Source organism: Athalia rosae, chromosome 1, assembly GCF_917208135.1.
Source record: "Athalia rosae chromosome 1, iyAthRosa1.1, whole genome shotgun sequence".
In the NCBI taxonomy this organism is placed as follows: Eukaryota; Metazoa; Arthropoda; class Insecta; order Hymenoptera; family Athaliidae; genus Athalia; species Athalia rosae.
Genome location: NC_064026.1, coordinates 18,544,423 through 18,568,501, shown reverse-complemented (window position 1 = coordinate 18,568,501; position 24,079 = coordinate 18,544,423). Strand labels below are relative to the sequence as shown.

The window sequence follows — 24,079 nt, the reverse complement described above, 5'->3', positions numbered from 1 at the left end:
GAAATTTTCAACCGTTATGTTCATACAACATATTTCCTCGATTCCCGTCAAGTTGACATGTTTTTATAGGTCACCGTGTGTTCCCTGGTTTTCATAAAGGGGCGCGTTGTAATCAGTCATCGACATTCCATCAAGGACGCAATTGTCGGCGGTGCCCTGTGTGGTCCTCCGCGTAACCGCCTCCAACCCACGTGAACACATTTCTATACGTATGCGTATAAGGTACCTATATACGGACGGAGCGCGGTACCACCTGTTAATCATAAATAATTAAACAATTAATTTCTTTATAATTACACCCGTACTTCAAAATGCAGTTTTATAGTCGATCCTTTACACCGCACAGCTATAGGTCGCTACTTTATCGGCTCAAATGAGGTGCTTTTGATTAATTTTAACTCTTTAATAGCGCGTTAATCACATCCAACAATTAACAATCTCAATTATATTTTCATAGACAAAACAATGTTTTGTCTATTCAGTAGCCAACGAGTGTAATTTTCTACTCATGTTCACGATGCCAAAATTTTCATTGCATAAAGAAACATTTCTCTTATCGTACGGAATAATATCTCACCTCCGTCGAATATAATATCGATCGTTTTTGAAAACGTTGAGTGATTCATTGCGGTATGTCGACCGTATATAATTATCAATTGGTATTGTCGGTCTCGCATTAAAAAATTATTATTACCTCAGAGGTCACGCAAAATGGTTTTTCTTCTTTTTTTCAATATCCTTGTTCCCCGTAATGCAATGTAGAGTGTATACCGAAAAGTGAGACGCCACAGTCGAGCCGCAGCATTGAGACGTGATATTCGGGGATGTAAATTCCGCACGCATTATCTCCACGTCATCTCCATATACGCTATACATATATATTCAATATATACGGTGGTAGACGATCGGAAAAGATGAGAGGTAAAGAAGTTGAAATAAGAAGAAGAAAAGTGAAGAGTGAAATGAAGCGAGGTGAAGAGGATGCCGCTCGCGAGCGCGATCAAATCCCTTAACGTTGCGCACGAAGTTAAGACCTCACCGCCCGCGCCGTGTAGGGTGACCTCTGACCCCCCGGCAGAGGAGTATAATGCCTCATTGTAATTACAATAAAGGTTATCAGCTCGGATTCAGAGAAGCAAGAACGGTCATTCAGATGGTAAGTGAGAGACGCCAACTTACAGATATACCCGTATTAATACCCACAGCTCGGATCTCGCGAGAGAGTGTTGGGGGAAAACGGGGAACTCCCCCTCTCCCCCTCACCCCCTCACCCCGCACGCACAAATATACACTCGATATACACGCGTGTGTACGTGCCCCGGAGAGCTTGTGCCTTAGCTGCATGATACAGGTAACTTTCGGAGCCACGCGCACTTCGATTTACTCGCTGAAGCTGTTTTGTTCGTGTACATGTCGTCTCCGACCGTCGCGAGCGACGTGGTAAAAAGATGGCGGACGACGTCATGCCGCGGGGGCGATCGAACCGAGATAATGTATAGAGGTGACCTCTGATGTACGAGTAGACGATTCCGATCGCTATATATGTATAGTATACGTACGTACGTACGTCCCACGCGTACATCCCGAGGTAAATAGAATTAGAAGTTTAGTTTATTATTAGAAACGTTTCTGTGGAGAAATTGGAAATTTCAACGGGATTATTTGTGTCGCGACAGCCGTGAGTGTTGCAGTTTAGAAAATACGATAAAGTTCCAGTAGATCTCGTTACTATTGGGGATCTTTTTCTTTTCAACGATCATCGATCAGAGTGTATATATACGATATATCGCGTCTGACTGATCAACAAAGAAGCGCAGGTTAATTAATCGTCGAAATTGTCCCCTCCCGAGATATCTCCCTCCCTCTCTCGCTCGAAACAACGGCGATACAACCACCTGCTACGATCTGATAATCCCGCGACTCGTTTAACGCGACAAAGCGGAAGTAATTTCGAGTTATCACCGCAGTCTGCGCCTTATTAGACCTCGTGCCATTTGTATCTTTTTTTTTACCATCGCGTCCCGTGGATCGGATCGATGATACGTCATTTTTGCGTCCAGGTGATTATCCCTCGATATCGGAGATCATTTATTTATCGAGTCTTCGTGTATGATTTGGAATATATCGGGTGGATAATTAGGGTAGGATATTTTTGGAATGTTACGAGGAGGTGTTGGGAGCGTTTTACATCGCGTTATTCGTGAATGAATGTGTAGAGTGAAAATTAGATAATTTCGATAATTCCGAAAACAACTGCAGCACTTATGATTATACCGGGTTCAATTTCGTCCTGGCTCTTCAATTACGTCCTACGAACGGCGTCGAAATATAGCGCGAGAGCCCAGGGGGGGTTATAGTTGTTCCATGGATGATCTTAGTTCGGTCCAGAATATCCCCGTCTTGATACAACCGAAGCGCTCTGGGCCGGATGGCGTGACACACAAAGACGCCGCACTGGCTCAAAATTATTCCTGACGGTCATCATTATGCCCGAGTTTGGAGCAATCTTCTACTCAATATTGTCAGTCGGTCGGTGCTGAACTGCGTGAAGATTCGAAGGGTTTTATGTGTATTAAAGTTTAGCTCCGCGTTGCGAACCCCGTATGGTGGTACCAAGCATAACATTATTCAATTTCCAGAAATTTCTCTCATTCGGGATTATTATCAGCGCAGCTCTACCCCCCGTTTCGTTTAGGCGGGGCGACGCCGCACTGCAGAAAATTCAAAATAATTCGAATACCCTCTACCGGAGGGTTTACGGAAACCGCGGCGTTACCCCCAAGCCACCTAAAGTCTCCGAACATCGCTTCGAAAATTAAGCTGCCCATTGACAAATGTCATCGGCATATCATGTGAATCGGGTAAAATAAATTTTGTCACGGCGATTTTATCGAAACGTTGTTTTTGTTTTTGTTTTTGTTTTTTGTTTTGCCGGCCTTAGGAAGACCTTACCCGAATTTTTTAAAGGCGAAGTATGAGTCTAATTTGTGAAAGTATTCACGCAATGAAAAAAAAAAAAAGAAAAGACCATTGAAAGACAGTTGTGCTCGTCCAACGAGGGATGTCTGTTGCCCATTTATGCTATTATATGCGTTGAATCGATAATATACAAGCCTCCGTTACATTCAATTTTTAACGCCTTTTCAACCCCTGTTATATATGTATAAAGAAGATAGTAATAACCTGTATAGAGCTGTTGCACAGAAACCGATGCGGTTGACCAGGTCTTACATTGAATTTTTACCTGTGATACCATTCTATTTCATTTCGTTTCACTTTATGAACTCGACGTGTGTCCAATGTTGCACAGGTCAGGGACCCGACCGTCTTCCAAAGCTAGATGTGACGCGTATATCGATACCGAATCAGAAAAAAAAAAAAAAAAAAAAAAACAGATGTAAAATTATTCGGCCTATGACAAACCGTGAAAAATATTCATGAAAAAAAAAAAAAGTTCGTTCCACCGAAATTGGAGGAAATGTAAATGAAACTCTTATCGCCGTTTGAAAACCTGCTGCAAGATTCGGCGCGTTTCGCTGAAACGCGGCGTTCTTCGATATCAAGTATAGCGGGTGGTTGACGTGAAATTATAAAACCTGAATTAATTGGGACATCAGTTTAAAGACGATTTCTTCTTTTTCATTTTGTTTTTCTATACCACAGCACGACGGGCTTTCTACAGAAACAAAAAAAAAAACACACACACACACACACATATATATATATACGTATTTCTTGCGTTACAGAGTGACGTAATTACGTCACCAGCGATACAACGTCGGCGAACCGTTGCGAAACTGCAGGAACCACTCCGAGGCCACCTTGACCTCTAAGGTCAACACGGCGCTGTTATTACTCGTTGATTGCTATACCGAGAATAGAAAATGTATAGCAGCTTCATGTGAAACGTCGAGTAAAATATAGTCGCAATCTACGTTAAAAAGTTGAAGTTACTTACGATAAACCCGGGGGAGAATTAATATACCTCTTATTTCCCATACGGTAAAGCGAAAAAAAAAAAGAAACAGATTTGTCTCCCGGTAAAATGTCGGAAAACACAGCAGATGCATATTGTTCGGTGATATTTTTTCAGGAAAAAATAACAAAGAAAGAATAAAGTATGATAAAATTTTTACCCTAAAAAAATGGGGTGGTGGTCGTCGTCGAACGATTAAAAGGGATTTCCGAGTTCCATATGCAGCGGGTGGATCGAAAAGAAAGGAAAACAGTGGCTGAAAGTATAAAAATTCTCAGGGATCGGCTTCGCTCTTGTACCTATATCTATATGTATAGCGTGTCCCGTTGCCTGTCGGGATCTCGACCCTAACGGCCAACTGATTTCGGGTCGGTACCGGACTCCCAAATTGAATTAGATCACAGTGTTTGAGGAGCCCCAGAGTTGAAACTCCGGTTAACCTACTGTTCAAAGCTGATGTAACCCTTCATTTAAAAACACTTTACTCGACCGAGGGAACTTCTCGATTCTTTATTTACTTGGGAAACGACGAAATAACGGACTTCCGGGCTACGCGATATATTACGATCACCGCCTCCTCTACTACCGCTCTTCTTCTCCTGTATTATAACTTTCTCTTCCACAAACCATATAGTTTTTAAACTCCATACCACCTATAATTATCACGTATACACGTACTTCGGATATTTATCATTCTTCATTTTTTTTTTTCCATTCCCGAGAAAATTTTCGCTACTCCCGATTCATTCATTCTCTATTTTATTCTCGCCTCTCCGCTCGCCTAGATTTCTAATAATTTTCAATTTTCCAGGCACTTCAGGGGCGAGAAATTTTCCCAACGATTACCGAAACCTTCGAACGTCCGAGGGACTGCTGAGGGATGATCGCCGACGGGCGGCGGAATAATTCCCTCTCGATTCGACGATTGATTTAGATCGGGGTAGTCCTGTAATCATTGAACTACAACGGTGCAGCACGCGACGGTTTCTCGACGCACCTCGGGCAGATCGTGAATCGTTTCTTCGCACCGTGCGGGCGAGTCCAGTGCTACGGGTAATAATCGCCGTGTCGGCGTAATTGTTCGAAAATTTAAAAGACAGAAGTGACCGACGTCGTGTCGGTTTAAGGGTGGGCACTTAACGCCCGAATTATTTTAACCTGCGAGTGAAAATTCTACGGAATACGAAAATTGTTTTTTTTTTTATTTTTTCTCTCTCTCGGTTTTTGGAATCGGCTCCCCCTCGGGACTGCCTGCGCTTTCGTAACGTGGTGTTGATTGGGAGAAAACGTTTATGGTCTTATACGGTTGAACTCGATGATTTTGCAAAGCGAGTATTTTCCTCCGCCGATTTACTGTGCGAACAAAATGAACGTAACATGGTAATACACAATCCAGATGACGTACTGCCCAGGAAATCCGGTGCCCCCGTAGTACGGTAAGAATATCAGACCTGGATAAGACTCTGAAAAAAGTCGCAGCCAAAGTCGCCGCGTTACACACATCGTATTATGACCAGAATATAAAAAGTACCTCGGGGTCATTCCCAGGATGTCCTGAGGTCATCGCGTGTCGCTCTGTGACCAGACCGCATTGTCAACCAGATACAGTATATGCGGGCAACACAATAAGGTGATCCCCAAAGTATTATAATAAGGTGCAGAGCGAAGACTACGCCGAAGTCGGTCCATCGTCGTCGTAGTACGATTTTATACGTTCTTTGTTCTACCTATTTCTTTTTTTCACCTCGAGATCTCAGCCCTGCCAAACGAAAAGTCGATTCCTGTGCACGGTGATAAAAAACAACGCGGTTTCGGGGGGGGGGGGGGGGGGGGGGGGGGGGGGAGGGGGAGTGCGCGGAGTGTACGCGACGTGTGCAGGGGGGAGAGTAACATGTGCGTAACGCGAGGTCTTCAGGGCGTGTTCCCGTTTCGTGGATGTGGTCCCGGCTGAGTAGCAGTTCGTCGTTCGGTTGCGGCCGGGGGGGTTGAAGGGGCGGCGGGGCGGGGGGGGGGGGGGGGGGGGGGTAATTACCACATCCTTCGATGCCTCCCCAATTGACCAAACGCCATCGCCATCGTCTTTAATATCCATACCGAGGAAAGGGTCTAACGCGGCTTCCGTCACGCGAACTGTTGCAGTAACGCAGCAACGCTTCAAATATCCATACGCGGCGATCAGCTGCGCTTCGTCCTGCGACGAATAATTTTTGATTTTTTACCATTTTGATTTCACAGCTTTACTCTTAGCGGTAAGAGTTTTGATATTTCTAAATAGACAGAGAGAGAGAGAGAGAGAGAGAAGAAAATTTATTTGATCAGAGGGCAAAACCCCATAATTACCACAGCCAGTAATACATTAGACCATGACCATGAACTTAAGACTAACTAAAAACCGAAGAGCTAAAAAATAGCAAAGAAAAAAAAGAAAATAACAAAAATCAATCGCATAGATACATAGTAAGGTAAAGAGATCACAAGGAACTGAAAAACAAATTTAGATAACGCAGAGTGAACCAAAATAGACGTAGAAATGAAAGAGAGAAAAGGAAACAACCCTTCTCAAATCATGAGTAATTTTTGAATTACGTGAAAATTCAGATCGATACGACGTAACGTAATCCTCAGCGTCACAGGGTGAGAAAAGGATGAATGAGATTCGAAAGCTCTGGGACCTTGCAATTGATGAATAAATAGTTACGCGTCTGTATTGGACGATTGTATCGATCCGAATGTATAAATAGCGAGATCGTTCGGGGTTTCATGTACGAGTGAATGACGAAAGAGGACAAAAGCAGGGGGGTAGATGTCCACGCAGTTGCGAGCAACTTTAAAATTATCGTTGGCGTCCAATCTTCCAGCTCATGATCTCGTCCAACTTGCGAAGCGAAATTGGCGGTCAGTTAGCGAAGTAAAGTGCCCTGGGCAGTCCTAAAGGGTTCGATGGTAGATAAAGGGACTATTCCACTATTTGAACACCACGTCAGACCAATTTTCACGTTAATTCGCGTCTTTCCAGTGACCAAATCCCGGACCGCCCCAGGGAGACGGTGCAAGTAACGTCGCTTCGAAGTAAACTGACAAATTTTCCGCTCATTCGGGTAAGACAACGAAGAGTGAGAGCAAAAGATAAAAAAACACAACTACTCCATCCGGTGTACATCCGTTTCGATCGATCTCGTCGACGATTTCCTGATAGTTTTTTTTTTTTTCAACGTTTAATCTGGAGCCACCCCCTGACGGTTATTGTATCATAGATGAAAACAAGCGTCGGTATCAATCTGAATTACAACATCGAGTACGCGCTCAACAAAAGCCGACCACGATGGCATGTCATGCCTCCGACAAAAAGTTGGAAGACCTCTGCCGGGATCGGCATGGTGACGGCATATGTGGATTGCGTGCGTGCCACGGCCAACAGGTGCCCGGCTGTAAGACCTGGAGCAGCGCAGGATGGCGAAGGCGGTCATTAAAGTTCGGTATAATACGTTGATGTTCAAGATTTTTTACTTATTTTTAATTTTCGTATTTTTTTCGTTTTTTTTTTTTTGTGTCTTTCGTTTTCATTATTTTCATTTTCGTTTTTTACTTTCATAATTAGATCGAATCCCCACCGCGTATTTCGTCATTATAATCTTTTTCGTCGTTACATCGACGCAACTGCTGCCATCGGTGCAAGCGTTGTGTATCCACGATATCGTCCTCACAACGAACTCGTTCGTTACTCAGATCCATCGCGTCCAAGGTCCATAAATAAGAAAACAAAAAACTGAATACTCAAAAATTTTCGTCATACGGCTGCGACGATAACAAGGTATAAAGAGTCGTATGCGTGCGGTATAAAAAAATATCCAGCGTCGCAGTCCTGCGGGATGAAATATCTCGAGTGCCATTTCCGCTGGGAATTAGGCAAACAATGAGTGATTAAAGCACACCGGGAGGTCGTCTCTTCTGAAGCTGGGAGGATAGAAGCCGAAGAAATACCCCCTGCGTCCGTCAGGACCCTCCGTCAAGTTACTCTGACCTCCGTAACACAAAAACAAAAAAACAAACAATTTGATAGTTTTTCTGTATCATTATCTATCGTCTATAAAATATTGTAAAACTATAAAATAAACGTGGTCTCGGCGGCGATACACATCCCATGTGAAAGTTCGATCGAACGCCGACTTTCCTATGAGCCTATACGGCGGCGAGCGGATGGAGAAACTCGGGGGTGAAAGGGAAGAAGAGGTAGAACGGGGGAAATACGCGCGGCAAAGAGAGATTAGCGTGAATAATGAAGACATGACCCCGCGAAAGCCTGAGCGAACCCCCTCGTAAGACTATAATATTCCTACTCCTTGAAGGAGAAGGAGTGAAGGTAGCGCGGCTGGTGGTACAGCTCTTGGAAAATGGGGATGAGATTGCCGGGGCAAGGGGGTGGGGGAAGGGGTGGGAAAAGCGCGAGGAAAGGAATCGGAGGGGAGCGAACCGGGACGGGAGTATTTAATTACTCCTCCCCCATGCCGACGTAACGACTTCCCCTCATTTGTCGAGAGGCACAAACAGCCACCCCCGCAAAATCCCTCGCTAAGACGCTAAGACCTTCCCTAAGAACTACTAGAGCTCTACCTACTCTACTATACTCCACAGCCTAGTTTGCAGCGGGAAGCCCTGGAGGGCGTTTTACTGGAACGAAGAATTAGATCCTCTCAAACTATACGCACGTGTTAAATTACAAGATTGCCACCATAATAATTTCGACCAGTCGTCCCGTCGTATCGTCCAGATTTCGTAGTTGACTCTCATTGATTTCTTAATGCATTCAGATTCTCTCTATTTACGGTATACCGTGTATTCTTCGAAAATAAAATTGCATCGGTGGGACGCGTGAAGATGGTATGAAATCATGCAATAATGGTCCGGTGCAGCATTATTTTGCGGTCATCTTCACTCTTGAGAAAACCATAATTCAAACGGGGGGGGGGGGGGGAAGGAGGGGGAACTTCTGCCCCCGAGAAGTCAGGACGTCGGACGTCGGACTGTTTATGAAATCGACCAACTGGCGACCGGAAATGGCATCTCCGGGAATCGACTCTGTCGGCGTTTTCGTCGGCGCGGCTTGGCCTTGCACGCGATGGAAAACGACTCGAGTGTATCCACGTGGGTATACGGCGTGCTCTTCATTTTATCTTGCACGGATGTTACGAGCGAATGAAATTATCGGGTGGGTTTTAATTAGAATCTGATCTGTGGAGCTCTTACACTGTCTTACACTCTTCTGGTATTTGAAAGTTGATTATAGGTCACGTCACAGCAAGATCCATGCAAAATTGATCCGAGGCGGCATTATGGGTGAAATTTTTATTTCCTCAACTTACCCTGGCATCATTTTCTTTAGTGCGTCAAATTTTTCGCTCACTACGATCGCCTGTGAGCGCAAAAGTTTTGTTGAACATGATCAAATCCGTGATACCATATATGTCTTCCTAGAGACGGAAATTGAGCTGAAGACTTATTTGTGGAGGTCGGAGGAGAGCGAGTGAAGAGTTTGGAGCCTCTCTGATCTCGTGCAACCAAAGCGGCCCGTAAACTCAGCTTAAGGTCGCAGTTAACACTTGATTAGAGAAAACAAAGGAGCCGCCGACAAACAGAGCGCAATGATGCGACAGAAATTTTAATTATTGTAGCCCCCGGGAGGCAGCACCCCGCTGACTGCCCCCGCCCTTCCTTTCCCCATAGGTATATTATACTTATACGTATAACGAACTCACTGAAATCCCGCGGATCCACAACCTCGGAAGTACTGTATACTCCGATTGTCAAAATTATTCAATTTTGAGAACGCAGAAAACAAGCGCTGGAAAAAAAAATACATCCAACATCTCAGCGCTTGGATTTCGGCACAGAGCGCATATTTTGTCGCCTCCCATTCGCATGGCAGCCAGCAGTTAAATTTCCACCGCCAAAAAGCTCGCGATGATGTAGGTGGAACTGTTGAAAAGTCCTTAAGTTATAACATGAGTTGTGACTCCCCGTTGCGATCGCCAAACTATGATGAATTAACTCTTAGTTATCGACGGCTTGCCGACAGTCAGGAACTCCAGAGGTGCGAAGGAACCCCACTGCGATAATCTCTGACCAATCTCATTTCTCATTAATCGCAGCAAACTATCGACGGTGAGGACTCGACGGGCCTAACTGAACAACAACACTCTACTAAAACGAATTATTCGACAAGACGGGATCACCCTATTGGTAAACGTTTCAGAAGTACGTGTAACATTTTAGCGTTAAGGTTTTCGACACACAGTTTTTTCGTACACAGTCCGATTATTATTGACGAATAAACTAGCCAATGACATTTTGATATATCTATGAGATATCATCTATGTATCTATGATATCACGTAAACAGTGATTTTATTTTATGGACAATCGAATTAAATTAAGTGACTGAGATGATTATCGGTGATAGCATCAAGTTAAGATTCCATACATCGTAATGTACCAGATCCCTATAGTGAGCGACCATTATTAAAAATTAAGGTATTCAGAAATGTATATCAAAGACACGCGTTTACGGTCTTTGTGCGGAACGCAACCCACATCATGATAAGCGACTTAAGTTGCCTAACATCATGCAAGAGCGACGTCGGCCAAATGCAACATCCATTCGGCTGAATGAGAGTAAATGTTTTCAATACTTTCAAATTAATAAAGGCTATGAAATTACGATTTCTAGGACCACAAATTCAAACTATGCAACAGTGAAGCTACGTTTCAGTTTTTCATATCTACTCACATATATGTTTATTATATTTTCATTCCTCAGGAGAGTAATGGGCAGCTTTTTTTGTTTCGAAAAGTTACCTACTTTTTGGAGTGGGTAATGTTGAGACCTGCAATGACGATTCATTGGCATTATTCGAGCGAAATACTGAATAGTATCGAAAAAACATAACAAGCAAGGAGGTGTGTCGAATCATGGCGACATCATGTATGTACGTACTATGTATGCTTGCATGCTTGCATGCAAGCCTCGTCATACGAATGCATACATAAATCACCGTATGCTTGCTGATACTCCGACCTGGCACACCTCCTTGCTCGTTCTATACTCCTAATAATTTTCAGTTTCGATTGGGCTGAATTATGTGAATTGCAGGGCCGGTATTGTAGGACTCCGCATTACCCATTTCCGAAAGTACCGCATTTTCAGTCCAACTTGATTCAGGTATCAGGATAACATGACAGACAAAAAGGTGTTCCGAGTCATATTGCTGTATCAGTGATGTGTATGATGATGCTGCACGCATCTGTTGCCAATTATTGGTGACAATGAATGACGCATGCAGGGGTATCGTCAATGTTAATTAGACCAATCAATGTATAGAGTAGAATTCGTTTCGTTCAATGGAAAAATAGCGTTGTAAAATACATGATAATACGAATATTACAGAATATTCAACATATCATTGGTCTAATTGTAAGTATTTATTTCTATCATGAATGCATTACAATATCATTGAAAAGGTATCCATAGTTGAATGTATTTCAAAATTCTATTATAAGTATTCTAATAAAGATCAAACAGAAGACTATAAAGCCTCTTTCATACATTTTCGATTGCCTTATGTTCAGAATGATTGATTCCCAAATGATTGACCGTGAACCGTAAAAACACTTCGTATTGAAGTATAGAGATTGCTCAGTAATGAGGTCCATCGTCATTATTTCGGCACTAGCTGTGTGCGGCTACTCTATAGGGGTGTCAATCCTCGTGCACTGTCAGTTGTCCCTAACAGAAATGTTCGTTATGCCATCTTTACATTTTTGGGAATCATCTGAAATTATTTGAATGAATTTTAAAACGTATTCATTCAAAACAAAGGGCAGTTGATGAATTCGAAATCAAATATGCAAATTTATATGGCGATATCTTGACCCATATTCGATAGCTAAATCGAATTGACTTGCAGGTTTCGAATCCCTGCGCACTAAATACATTAGGACTCAATCACACCACAGTATGGATTCTTGTAACATTCCTAATTTAAAACATTTAAGCTTTTTTTGACCATTTTGAGCTCAGGAATCCGAATGCGTGAACTAAATTGACACAACCCCAAATATAGTTACTTTTTGATAGGTAATTCGTCTACAAGAGCAAGGGACACGAAATCAAACGGTGATTAATTGGTTTATTTTTTCGAGAATTTTTATTCAATAATCAATTTTGGTGTTTCTAAGTTTAATGACACGTCATCCTCAAAATGTCAAGTTCACTTCCATACTTGCCCGGCGATTATGTATTAAAAAGTACGGGATGGAATGCTTAGAAATTGATACTATGCCAACTCGAAGAATGGTATTACAAAACCATAAAAGTCAATTGCCGGCCGTCGCGCCGTAAAATATCTTTAGTCTATATATGTATAATAACCATAACATCGGTTTTCGACATCTCTCCAATAAATTCTTTACCTTAACGTGATATTTGTAAAATTATTCGCCGTTCGCAGCAACTGCATATATGCGTCTGTATTTCTACTAGCCACTCTAAATTAGTAAAATGATAAAACGCACATTCGCATGAAACGATGTTTCATTCAGTTATGCGAACCGAGAACACGCCTGTCGTTCGAATAGACCGGTTTCAATCTGGGTATCATCTGTTTTAGTTGATCACTTACAGACTTGCTACTTTCATCTTCGTCATTTTCCTTATCGTCGCACTGAAACAAAGAGCAATAATTCAAATACACGTTCATCAACAGATATTCAAAGCATTCCTATGGTGTTGCCGATACTCAGGATCGTGCATCATTAAACCGATTTCGCACCTCGATTTCAGGGACGACCTCATTCATCGCTACGCGAAACCTTTGGATTATTCGGTCATGTGGTGATGTCGCAGCGAGCTGCTTGGGATAGTAATGTTCCTTTCGAACTGGTGTACCACCTACAATATTAAATCATCACACAATGGTTATCGTAATCGCGAATTGACAGGTTGAACATTTTAATAAATAAATACTAGAGCAGCACTTTAAGAAAACATACCACGTAATTTTCTGAATAGTAACCCTGTGAAATTTATAGAATTCATAGTTAAAATGTAAAATGAATACCAGTTGGCACATCTTGGCGAAGATCTTCAGCAAGGAATTTCTCCACCTGATGTTGCGTGGTGCGCAATTGTGCAGTCACTCCAGCTCCCCATTGTGCTGCATTCGCACCCTGTTCCTCGAATTTGTGTTGTAATTCACAACTGGCAAGCTGTGTTTTGCTCCGATAATTTTCCATAATCTCTTCATGGTTCACACTAGCATCATTTGTAATTTTTTGCAACTCCTAAAAAATGTCTTGTCATTCAGATTTAGTGTAAATACAAAAAAAGTGGACTGCAAGAGATGTCAAACTTTCTCACTTGAGCACTCAGTAGTATCATATCCTTATTTTGTTGAGTTGCTTCTTGGAGTTGACCGAGATTTTTTTCAACTGCATGCCTATGTATAATCCAAGCTTTGCCATTTGCTTGAAGTTTGCTTTGTAATTGAACCGTCAACTCCTGTCCCCGAACAGCAGTGATATTGGCTATTGTTATATTCTGAAAATGTAAGACAAGTTGGCAGTACAGTATCCTAATACCTATAATCACTTTGGTGTAGAAATTATTTACCTCTTCTATACCACTTTGTATTTCATTTTTGACTTCAGTGAGTTTCTCTTTGATTTCGGCATCGAAGCGTTCTTCACTTGCCACGTTATTGCCACAGAACATGGATCCATCGCTGCAAACACCATCGTTGGTGTCACTAATATTTGTAAAAATCTTAGCAATTTCTGTATGGTTTTCTCTGTGTGACGTTTTAGCTGCAGCAAACTGTTCTCGCAGCGCACATACGCCTGAAAATACGTTTTCAAATGCCTGAAAATATATACAAAATCAGTTTACGGCATTTTGCCAGTAGCAATTACCTCACCGAAATAGAAATTAGAATAGTCAACGAACCTCGTTCAATGTCTGGTTAGTTTTGATAATTTCATTTTGTTTCGTTTGTGCAGCTTGTATGTATTCTCTGATTTTTGTCGTGTGATTGAACAGGTGATCTCTGCCCATCACCAAACTGTTGCAAATATCTTTTGTACTACTGTCGACGTAAGTGAAGATTTCTTCCAACTTTTTCGTCACGTCCTCACGCAGTACTTGAAGATTTTTTTCTATGTTAGTTTTGACAAGTTCTTCAATTTTAGGCGCTAACATCAAAGATATTTCATTGAGAAGTTTACTTTCGTGATCAGACATGATCGTCACATTCTTGAGATGTTCATCTACCCAAGTTTTACACCTATTAAACTGATTAAAAAATACTACCATAATTTATACTCTCTATAAAGATTGAAAATGGTGAAAACTTTGCAAAGATCCAGTTATATTTTGTACTTTTAGATCATTTATTGTTCCAATTTATGGATTGATTGTTTCAATTCCGAGAGTGAATTAATGAAAAAAATAACAGTAAAAATTGTACAAAATACTTACGGAGCAATCCGCCTGTTCAGTTAAACGTTTTACAGCCCTAGATTGATCTGCGACAAGATCTTTAGAAACATGTTGGATGGTTACGTTGATACAGCTATTCTGTGTTGCCATTTGCGCACCTGGTAATTAGGACACATAAAAAAAATGTTACACAGTAGCCATCATAAATGAACATTAAATACACTGAAATATTTGTATAAACCAACCTATGACGTCTTTCATGTTCATGCAAAACTGTACCAAGTTCTGGGTGTATTCGGTGCAGTTCCTTTCGATCTCTTCAACTCTATTTGTTACGTCCCTTTGAAATTGTTTTCCAAGCACATCGTTTTCTTGTTCGACTTGCCTATGATGCATTAAAATAAGAAAATCACTAATGTCTGATAATTAGCTTTGTTGTTTTCGTCTGTTAGTTATCAATAGACACGGAATCTTGCTCACACTAAGCTATCGATAATTTTGAAAACTTACGATTTGCGACCAATTTTATCATGAAGCTTATAGGTGTCAGTTGTAGCTACTTCAGCAACCTCCAATAACTGACGAGCTTGAGCTGACAAAATCTTTTCAGTGGCAACATGTTTTTCTACCAAGTGTTTAGTTTCCGCACACTCTTGCTTGGTCTGTAGTAATTGAGTTTCGGTTATTTCTAAAACGTCCTTTGTATTAGCGAGTAAGCTTTCGGTATTTCGCAGATCATTGCGATGAATGTCTAGGCTTACTTGCAAATCATTGAAAATTTTCTGTCAACAAAATGAACATGTGTAATTAGTACCACTCCGTTTTTCGTTCATGCTAAAACCAATTTCCTACCAAATAGCAATACAGAAAATCATGCTCCTTACTTCCTTCTTATCCATTTCTTCTTCTAATACTTTTATATGGCTACATTTATCGGCAATATCTTTTTTCTGATACTCAATTTGTGCTTGCATGTCAAGGTAATTCTCTTGTGCCAAGTAAACCCCATTTCTTTCTCTGGTGGCAAGAAGATCCCGTTGTAATCTCTCAATTTCTTCGGTGTACTCTTTAAGTAGTGCTTTTTTAGATAGTTTCTGATTGAGTTCTGGTCTATTTGTAATATTTTTGGCACGGTGTGCATAGTCCAGGGTCGACAGTGTTTCTTCCAAATTAATGCTTGCTGGAGATACCGTGGCAATTATTGAGGTCTTTGTACGTCCCCCAAGAGATTCTTGAAGCAATCTCGTCAATTTAGATTCGCTGTTGGAGAATCAATTTCATCAATGCTATCTCTCAACATTACAGCCGTTAGTTTCAAAGTATGTAAGGTATATGCTCCATGCAAAGCATTACTAACCAAAATGATAAAAGGACATCTGACGCAATAAATCTTACCGGTAAGGTATATGTGGTGCTCGCTCAACGAGAGAAGTTATGACCCTTCCAAGGGTCAGCAAAGACTGATTTATGTTACCAGCTTCTCTAGCTCTGCGGTCAACGGCGCCAGACCTCCCAACATTTTCACTTCCAGCCAGATCGACTAAATTTAATTTACCAGTTTTTAGTAGCTCCTCTCCATCAACTGTATTCTCTTTGATGTGAACAGTTATCGAAAATATAGTGTGCGATCGACTGTAACAAAGTGATGCAGCTTGTCATTATGTACTTCAACAAACATTTTCTTCAGTTCAATGCACTTGCAGAAAATTCAGTTCCACAATTTTTTTTAATTATTACAACAATCAGTGAACATAGTAGTGTACCAACCTTGAATGAGCATTCATGAGAGTCGCAGCAGTCTGCCTTTTTTCAGATCCCTTTTGAAGTATTTTGTAGACTTCACCCTTATTGTGAACTGGAGCTTCCTCCAAACCATGAATTATAACTGAACCTTTCTTAGAAGCATCCTCGTACAACCTGTAAATACATGAAAATGATTTATAACATCAACATAGGGTCTCATAATTTGATGGAGCATCGTTAAATATAATTCCATTCTTACTTTCTAAACTAAGTTTTATAGAATACCTTGCTTGAAGGTTTAATTGCAGAACAATATACAGCCTCCGAATATGAAAGAATTTATTAAATCTTACCTTATCTTAGATGGATTGTCAGTCGCAGAAAGAAGATCAAACAATTCTTCGTTGTATAGTTCCAGAAAGCTGACCCGGACTGAGTATTCCTGAGCATCCAATGTATGCAATTCGTCGAAGAGGTGGCTTAATGATCGAGGTATAATTCCAGCGTTTGTGTCCTACAAAAAATCATTCAATTACTGCAAAAACCATAGTCAACTTACATGAAAATTGAATTTCAACTACTTACACTTTGCCAATGTAAAGTTGGGTCATTACTAACACCTTCCATGGTAAAAGTTTTACCAGTTCCGGTTTGTCCATAGGCAAAGACTGTACAATTGTAGCCCGCAAGTACTTCTTCCAATAAAGGACTGACCACCGCTTTGTAGACATCGACCTGAATCAAACAAAATATTCATCAGCTACCTTTAGGAAGATCATTAGAATTTTATACAATGAAATCATCGGTATAATTTATAAGATTGTATTCGAGCATAGATTTTGTATTACCTGTTTTGACATCGGACCAAAAACTTTATCAAATGTAAACTTTTTAGAATGCTTGTCCTGGGGTCTTTCACGCACCACCACTTCTTTATTGGAAGGGACATCCACAACAGTGCAAGATTTTCCCAACTTCTCGACATTATTTGTTGGCCTGTAAATTAAAAATTCGATGTGCTAATTATTTTAAGATCACTTTAGGTAATTTCAGGCAACACATGGCTACGAGATGAGTGTTTCTCTGCCCTGGAACATCGGATACTCTATTTTTGTTTATGCAGAATAGTAAGATTTTACCAAGGAACTAAGCATCGCTGTATATAATGGGTTGCCCTGGCATAAGCTATAATAAGCTTATGACAGAAAATCAGGTATTCTACTATCGAAAATGTCATGAGACAATACCTGAGTCATTAGCTGCAAAAATACAACTTGGGTAACAAGTTGACTGACTCAATTCAAGATAATGTAGGATTTTCGTAATTACCTGACACGAACGAATACTTGAATATGTTGATTCTTGTCCTGTTTACAAAATCGCGTCTCGTTCATTTTTACCACAAAGTATTTTCAGCCAATTTTTGTGAAAGAAGTTTACACGCACCTACCACTGAAAACAAACGCCTCAAATATCCGTTATGCGTTGGGCTTTAGCAATCAAGTATTTGAATTTTATAAGCGAAATTTGTGCCGACAGAGAGCGCACGCACCCGTAACGCGTCCGTAGAATAATGATATTCTGTAGATATTCCATCAGCTGCAAAAATTGAAATCTTCAAAACCATACTCATGGTTCAGCCAACGTACTCGCTTTTACCAAAAAACGAATCTCTTGGTTATCTCGAGGATATACATACATAGTACCAAGTAAAGAGTGTTGACACGGGTTGACGTCTGTCGACCCCAACCTGTTCATTCGATTTAAATTCGATGTTTGATTTGTGCGTTGAATTTTAATCTAAAACAAATATGAGAAAATTAAAAATCATTCAAATCATTCATGCTTCCAAGAGATTGCCATATATTTATAATTTCAGACTAAATTAAGTATCGCGGCACACTGTCAATGTGTATGAAAATTTACACGATTGACGTATCAATCCTGCAGGCATTCGAAGGCTGTAGTAGAATTTTTGTTGCCCGTGTCATACGTGGCAAATCTTATCTAGAATTTTTATTACTAGTTACGTCAAACGTCTTTATGCTTCTGTGGTGTTGAATAGTATTGTGCATTACATCTTCTGTTGGTCTAGTCCGAATATTGTGTAAGTCTTCACTTGTTTGTACTACTAACTCCTGCATGCGGTCTGTGAAATGAATGCAAATCATACTCCTTTTGTTCATTCACACGAATGGTTTACCAACTTCTTAGTATTGTTTACATCAAACATTTGACAGCAGTTGAATGTTGTAAATAATTGTTAGGAAGTATCATACTGTTCCAAGACATTTCTCTACAACAGATACCCGTTCATTTTAATGGGAATTCACCCCCTTTTGAATTATTATTTAATTCTGCTTTTATTTTTATCCGACTTTGCATCAGTATTACTCGTATTCAATAATTATTTTATCCTCTGTCTCAGCTTGTAGCATCTATTATACAATGATTTTCATATTAAATATTCAGTTTTCAGTCAGCGCCTGAAAAAAAAGAAACCTGGATTAAGTAATGCATGAGAAGAAGAAAAAACTTGATACGATGAGAGCTTTAATTTTAGTCGGTGGCTATGGGACAAGGTTGCGCCCATTAACACTAAGTCGCCCCAAACCTCTTGTTGAATTTGCAAATAAGCCAATGCTCCTACATCAAATAGAAGCTTTGGTAAGTTTTTATATCACCGACATAATTTTTTCCACCAATTGAAACTGGAAAAAACATGTAAGAACACATTAATAAATGGAATCAAATTTTGAAAATTACTTGATACTAGAAAATGTGATAAAATATGTCTCATACTAGGTAGAGGCTGGCGTGGCGGAAGTGGTTCTTGCCGTTTCATACAGAGCCGAACAAATGGAGAAAGAACTTGGAGAAGAGGCTAAAAAACTTGGAGTTAATTTGATATTTTCACATGAATCTGAACCCCTAGGAACTGCTGGACCTCTCGCATTAGCCAGAGATATTTTAAGCGCCAGTGATGATCCGTTCTTTGTTCTCAACTCAGACATAATCTGTGACTTTCCATTTAAAGAATTAGTTGATTTTCACCGAAATCACGGCAGAGAGGGAACTATTATTGTTACCAAAGTTGAAGAACCATCAAAGTATGGTGTTGTTGTTTATGGGGAAGGTGGAAGAATAGATAACTTCATAGAGAAACCACAGGAATTTGTGTCTAACAAAATCAATGCTGGTAAATTAGCAGAATCCTCATGAAAAGGTTAAATGCACGTCATCGCTATTCATTACCTACTGATTTGTCTGTACTGGAAAACAAAATATTCACAGGTATGTACATACTGAATCCTTCAGTTTTGGATCGGATAGAACTACGACCAACGAGCATAGAAAAAGAAGTGTTCCCTGGAATGGCTCAAGATGGAGATTTGTATGCAATGGAACTCCAAGGTTTCTGGATGGACGTCGGACAGCCTAAAGATTTTCTTACTGGTAATATGCTAGTTAAAATGAAATGTACAACGTACATTGAATTACTGTTTTGCCAAATGCCTTGCAGGGCACAAAAACTTTCCAATCCTACCAAGAAAAAGAAGAATGTTTAACCATGTTTATATTTCAGGAATGTGTATGTACTTAGCATCCCTGCGGCAAAAATCACCAGAGAAATTATATTCAGGTCCAGGAACGGTGGGCAATGTGCTCGTTGATCCAACAGCAAAAATTGGAGAAGGCTGCAGGATTGGTCCGAATGTTACTGTAGGTCCTGGTGTAACACTGGAGGATGGCTGTTGTGTAAAAAAATGCACCTTGCTGAAAGGAGCAATAGTAAAAGAGCACGCTTGGCTTGAAGGGTGAGCTTTCATTTATGTGTATAAATACTCGTTGAAATGGTCGAATTTAGAGTGATAAAATTATAACAACTCATCAAATAGATGCATTGTGGGGTGGAGAAGTGTTGTTGGCCGATGGGTCAGAATGGAGGGTACAACAGTTTTGGGTGAAGATGTAATCGTTAAAGACGAGTTGTACATCAATGGCGGCCAGGTGTTGCCACACAAAAGTATAGCAACATCAGTTCCGGAACCTCAAATCATTATGTGATGTTCATTGGACGAAAAATTCATTTTGTAAATACCGAATGACTTATACCTCATCAAAATATTGCATTGACTTTTTTAAAAACATTATGGAATATTGCTATTTGTATATCTATGATTCTTACTTTTTCTAAAAGTAAAATAAAAACGAATGAAACATCGATTTTTATTTACTGTTTTCATCAACTTCCTTGCATTATATCTGTCACGATCGCATGCAAAGACTTTTAGAAATATTTATAGTTCAAAATATACTTACATACTGTTCATAAAGTCTGGATATTTAGTGGTTGTAAATTTGTACAAAATACTTGATTTCATTCAAAACTATGTTTGAGCACTTACTACTATTTCTACATTCGATCCAGCTAGTATAGTATAAAAAATACAAACGCCAAACTGTATAATTCTCAGTCGACGCATATAATAGTAACTGTTACCTCAGACTGCCTTAGGCTGAGTAAGATCGTACGTACAAAATGATAAAAAAACATTATTCGACATTCTCTGATATCTTTGGTATGTACCGCCAACCACTTTTCATCTACTTCATTACCCGCAATATCTCTATAGTACAGTTTATGGCTGATAATCTGATCCCCCGATACAATATATTCATCTGTAATTCTGATGAGTCAGTCGACATACCATTTACTGAGTGCTCTTTCATATTGAGTTTCATATTCTTTTTAGCTTAATAGGAAGTCCACGAATCACAACAGCAGCCATTGTCATATATTGAGAACATATCCTTCTAGATTTTGCTAAAGCACGTAGCATTTCTGGCTCTACAGATGTTTCGTATATGTTAACATCTGATATTGCCATTGTTGAGAGGCCATCTTCCAAATTAAAGTCCTTGAATTCTGTGAAGGCACAAACTCTAATAATTTTGTGTTCAAGTTAGCTAAATGAAATTCGTATTTGATAGCTTGCATAGTCCTAACGTACCAAATGATCCATTCGACCATTTCTGAATATTGACGTCTGACCATGGCCGTGGAGCTGGTGAGGGAATCCAATTCGCAATAAAATTTGCTGTTAATCTATCTACATCGCAATCAGTAACTTCCCATAACATGCCTAGTATGCAGGGACTGTAAGAAGACGGAATCAGAATCTCAGAACAAACAAGTGAGAGTTATCACATTGTTCTGGTTCAAAGTGCAATTACATGCTGAGTCTCAGAATTCAGATCTAGCACAGTAGCTCGTGTGAATATAAATGTGATCAAATATTGATGCAAAATGATAAGTAAGCATTTTTCTCGAATAAGTACTCTACCTGCAAGCAATAAGATATTGGTTTGATACTCCAATTGGTGGAAACCTTCCACCTACTGGCAGCAACCTTGCACTACCACAGCCAAATAAGAGAACCATCGCTTTTACTCGTAATTTTTCAATTCTTTCCCCTGATAAAAATTGTATCCCACTTCCATGCCCGTTGTACCTAGAATTTAAAGACTGCAGAATACTTACTCTCTTTACTGTACGGTGGGTGACTTATTATACTTGAAGTATAAAATAATACCAACATCAGAATATCATAGTTTGTTAAGGCGGATTCAAAACTTTTTTCATCGGGCCGAACGTTATAAGTTCCTGTCCAGTGAGGTAGCCAGAAATCAATGAATAATTTCATACGTTTTTCCAAATCTGGTAAATTTCCTGACGGATTTACAATGAAGCTTCCATTGTTTTTTCCAATTTCTATAATCTTACAGCCATTTTCAATACTTTCTTCGTGCTCCTTGTATAAAGCATAAGCCATGTGTAACGATGGAAATCTTGTTACAGGATGGTTTTGTAAAACATTCATTACTTCAAACGGGATGTGATCCAAATTCTACAAAACATAATTATAATTGGCACAATCATTTAATATAATTTGTGATCCGGCATAACATCAATCCAATATGCACTTAGAATTGGAATTAAATCTGCATACCTCGTCTATGATTAAAACCAAAGTTTTACGCTTAGCTGTTCTCAATGGAGTCAAGCACCCTAATTTTCCGTAAATGGATAATAATACATTGTCTGAGAATTTTTCATCATCTGGTAAGATGTACTTTACAGCCAGGGCGATTTCCGTTCGTGTTAAAAAGCAAGCTCCTAATGCTATTTTGTGGAGCAACCATCTAGTTCGTTCTGATATTTGGATCCTATAAGCCAGTCAAGTTTTGATGATTTTTTTCGGTGAATAAGATATGGTATACAGGATGTAGAATCTATTCAAGAATCTTACATCGATCGCTTATCTGCAATAAGCTTATCGATCATTTCACGTAGCTCATTGGTCAAGTCTAATTCTTCTATTGGCTCCGCGACTAGGAGTACTCTCCATTCTCTCAGCCAGGTAACTTCTAATTCATCAATTGCTGCCTGAAGAGTTAAAAGATTGCAATTATAAAACAGATTTTCCCTTCATCTGTTTTTCTTTTACATACCTTCATCCTCTTATCCTGTCTTTCTCGCATTTTCCAATACAACTGGTTGTTGGCATAAGAGGCTTCTAAATCTAATCTGTTGCTACTCAAAATATCACGAATTTCTCTACACACGTCATAATTTGTGCTGATTTTTGGCTTAGGAACAGTTACACAGAATGGATCAATTCCATCTTTTCCAGTAGGTAGGACAGAAATATGGATTGGAAGCATACCAGTGTTATCTGATGTTTCATAGATTGAAGTTGTACTTGGCGTGTATTGGGTAGTCAACTGGATCATATACCACTCTGTCGATATAATTTTTGAAAAAGCAATGCTATGAAAGATGCGGAAAAAAGTTGGTTCGTATCACAAAGACCAGAAACAGCTGTACAAATGAATAGTCAATCTGAACTTACCTTTGGGAAATTCTGACAATCTATTTTTAATATCGGGGGTGCAATCTTTTGGATTAGTAGTACTGTTGAATTTAGTGTAGGCAGGATTAAGACCAAACGTTTGTGGTTGTTGCAATAAGTTCTGCCGTTCCTCAGTTTTGCTCCACCTATGCTGTACTTGCAATCTCAATAAAACAGCGTGAGACTCGATCAGATGATAGATAGCCTCAATTTCCCGGTTACCCTGCAGCATAGTTAATTTTGCATGTATGATTCTAAGAACAACAAGGTATTTTCAGACCTTGTCATGGCTAAAGGTGTTAACCATCTTTATACGGTTTAATATTCTTTCTAGATTTATCATCAAGAAATAGATATATGGGAAACATGAGTTCCTTAAAAAGTCTGATAACATAAATTTCTATGTCTGCATAAATTTATTACTTACCATGAGGCAAAATATGGCTAGCATTTTATTTAAGCTTGTGTATTCTATACAACTTGGATGAGATTGCATTAAAGAGACTACTTGGTTTGAATCAATTTCTAGGTCTCGGTAAGTCATTTCATTATCAAGTGGTTTATCAAAATCGCAGAAGCGGTGTATAATCCTCTGACATCTTTCAAACTCGCGTTTGAGTTCGACATATTTAAAATTATTATTTGACATTTTTCTAACAGAACTCTTTTAATCCTTATAAGTTCCACTCACACACGAATATCAACACAGTATTCGATTCATTGTCATTGTCAGTTTTTCGCGCCAAAAAAATAAAAAAAAATTTTCACTCTGAATCAATTAGCAACTACAAAATAATTAACTCCTCGAACGTAAGAAAATTGTGAATTTCAATGAAGAATTGAAGACAAGTTTATCCGAAATTGCATTTCGAATTAACGTCTTCAGTTTTCGGAGTAATGAAAATCGTAACCTTCAAGAAATAGCCACTCGGGATCTTGTCAACGTCAACGACTA

At 39.7% G+C, this 24,079-nt stretch overlaps 3 protein-coding genes across 4 annotated transcripts; 1 reads left to right on the top strand and 2 right to left on the bottom strand.

The window, feature by feature from the left end:
* Positions 1 to 11,432: 11,432 nt before the first annotated feature.
* On the bottom strand, positions 11,433 to 18,044 carry LOC105685195 (kinesin-like protein Klp61F). 2 transcript variants are annotated; one of them, XM_048659113.1, is made up of 18 exons: positions 17,907 to 18,044; positions 17,760 to 17,806; positions 17,537 to 17,659; positions 17,056 to 17,203; positions 16,793 to 16,942; positions 16,561 to 16,721; positions 16,232 to 16,381; positions 15,860 to 16,096; positions 15,349 to 15,724; positions 14,975 to 15,246; positions 14,710 to 14,849; positions 14,504 to 14,622; positions 13,973 to 14,317; positions 13,640 to 13,888; positions 13,388 to 13,567; positions 13,089 to 13,311; positions 12,801 to 12,919; positions 11,433 to 12,692 (listed from the first exon to the last, which is right to left on the bottom strand). In XM_048659113.1, the coding sequence occupies exons 3-18, from the start codon at positions 17,599 to 17,601 to the stop codon at positions 12,567 to 12,569; spliced, it is 3,060 nt and encodes a 1,019-aa protein (XP_048515070.1). In that variant the 5' UTR covers positions 17,602 to 17,659; positions 17,760 to 17,806; positions 17,907 to 18,044; the 3' UTR covers positions 11,433 to 12,566. The 2 variants fall into 2 exon arrangements, with proteins under 2 accessions (XP_048515070.1, XP_048515073.1); XM_048659116.1 differs by having other exon boundaries at positions 11,433 to 11,801; positions 12,544 to 12,692; positions 17,537 to 18,003.
* A 127-nt stretch (positions 18,045 to 18,171) lies between these two features.
* On the top strand, positions 18,172 to 20,434 carry LOC105685198 (mannose-1-phosphate guanyltransferase beta). Its single transcript, XM_048659345.1, has 6 exons — positions 18,172 to 18,314; positions 18,680 to 18,874; positions 19,013 to 19,406; positions 19,502 to 19,663; positions 19,794 to 20,025; positions 20,107 to 20,434. Exons 2-6 carry the CDS (start codon positions 18,722 to 18,724, stop codon positions 20,273 to 20,275), a joined length of 1,110 nt encoding a protein of 369 aa, XP_048515302.1. The 5' UTR covers positions 18,172 to 18,314; positions 18,680 to 18,721; the 3' UTR covers positions 20,276 to 20,434.
* Positions 20,277 to 23,857, bottom strand: LOC105685196 (separin). The gene is made up of 9 exons (XM_012399081.3): positions 23,552 to 23,857; positions 23,125 to 23,347; positions 22,724 to 23,013; positions 22,522 to 22,658; positions 22,222 to 22,438; positions 21,809 to 22,119; positions 21,556 to 21,723; positions 21,223 to 21,368; positions 20,277 to 21,137 (listed from the first exon to the last, which is right to left on the bottom strand). The coding sequence occupies exons 1-9, from the start codon at positions 23,771 to 23,773 to the stop codon at positions 20,950 to 20,952; spliced, it is 1,902 nt and encodes a 633-aa protein (XP_012254504.2). The 5' UTR covers positions 23,774 to 23,857; the 3' UTR covers positions 20,277 to 20,949.
* Positions 23,858 to 24,079: the final 222 nt, after the last annotated feature.

Bases quoted from the DNA above. Each gene is read 5' to 3' on its own strand.
- LOC105685195 (XM_048659113.1), bottom strand. From the start codon at position 17,601: ATGAACGAGACGCGATTTTGTAAACAGGACAAGAATCAACATATTCAA. The intron at 16,722-16,792 runs GTAAGTAGTTGA...GATTTTTTGTAG, and splicing joins CAACTTTACATTGGCAAAGT to GACACAAACGCTGGAATTAT. The intron at 13,568-13,639 runs GTAAATAATTTC...TTACATTTTCAG, and splicing joins TACAAAGTGGTATAGAAGAG to AATATAACAATAGCCAATAT.
- LOC105685196 (XM_012399081.3), bottom strand. From the start codon at position 23,773: ATGTCAAATAATAATTTTAAATATGTCGAACTCAAACGCGAGTTTGAA. The intron at 22,120-22,221 runs GTATGCAGATTT...TATGTTTTGTAG, and splicing joins TGGTTTTAATCATAGACGAG to AATTTGGATCACATCCCGTT. The intron at 21,138-21,222 runs GTACGTTAGGAC...GTGCCTTCACAG, and splicing joins ATGGTCGAATGGATCATTTG to AATTCAAGGACTTTAATTTG.
- LOC105685198 (XM_048659345.1), top strand. From the start codon at position 18,722: ATGCATGAGAAGAAGAAAAAACTTGATACGATGAGAGCTTTAATTTTA. The intron at 18,875-19,012 runs GTAAGTTTTTAT...GTCTCATACTAG, and splicing joins TACATCAAATAGAAGCTTTG to GTAGAGGCTGGCGTGGCGGA. The intron at 19,407-19,501 runs GTAAATTAGCAG...AAATATTCACAG, and splicing joins GTCTAACAAAATCAATGCTG to GTATGTACATACTGAATCCT.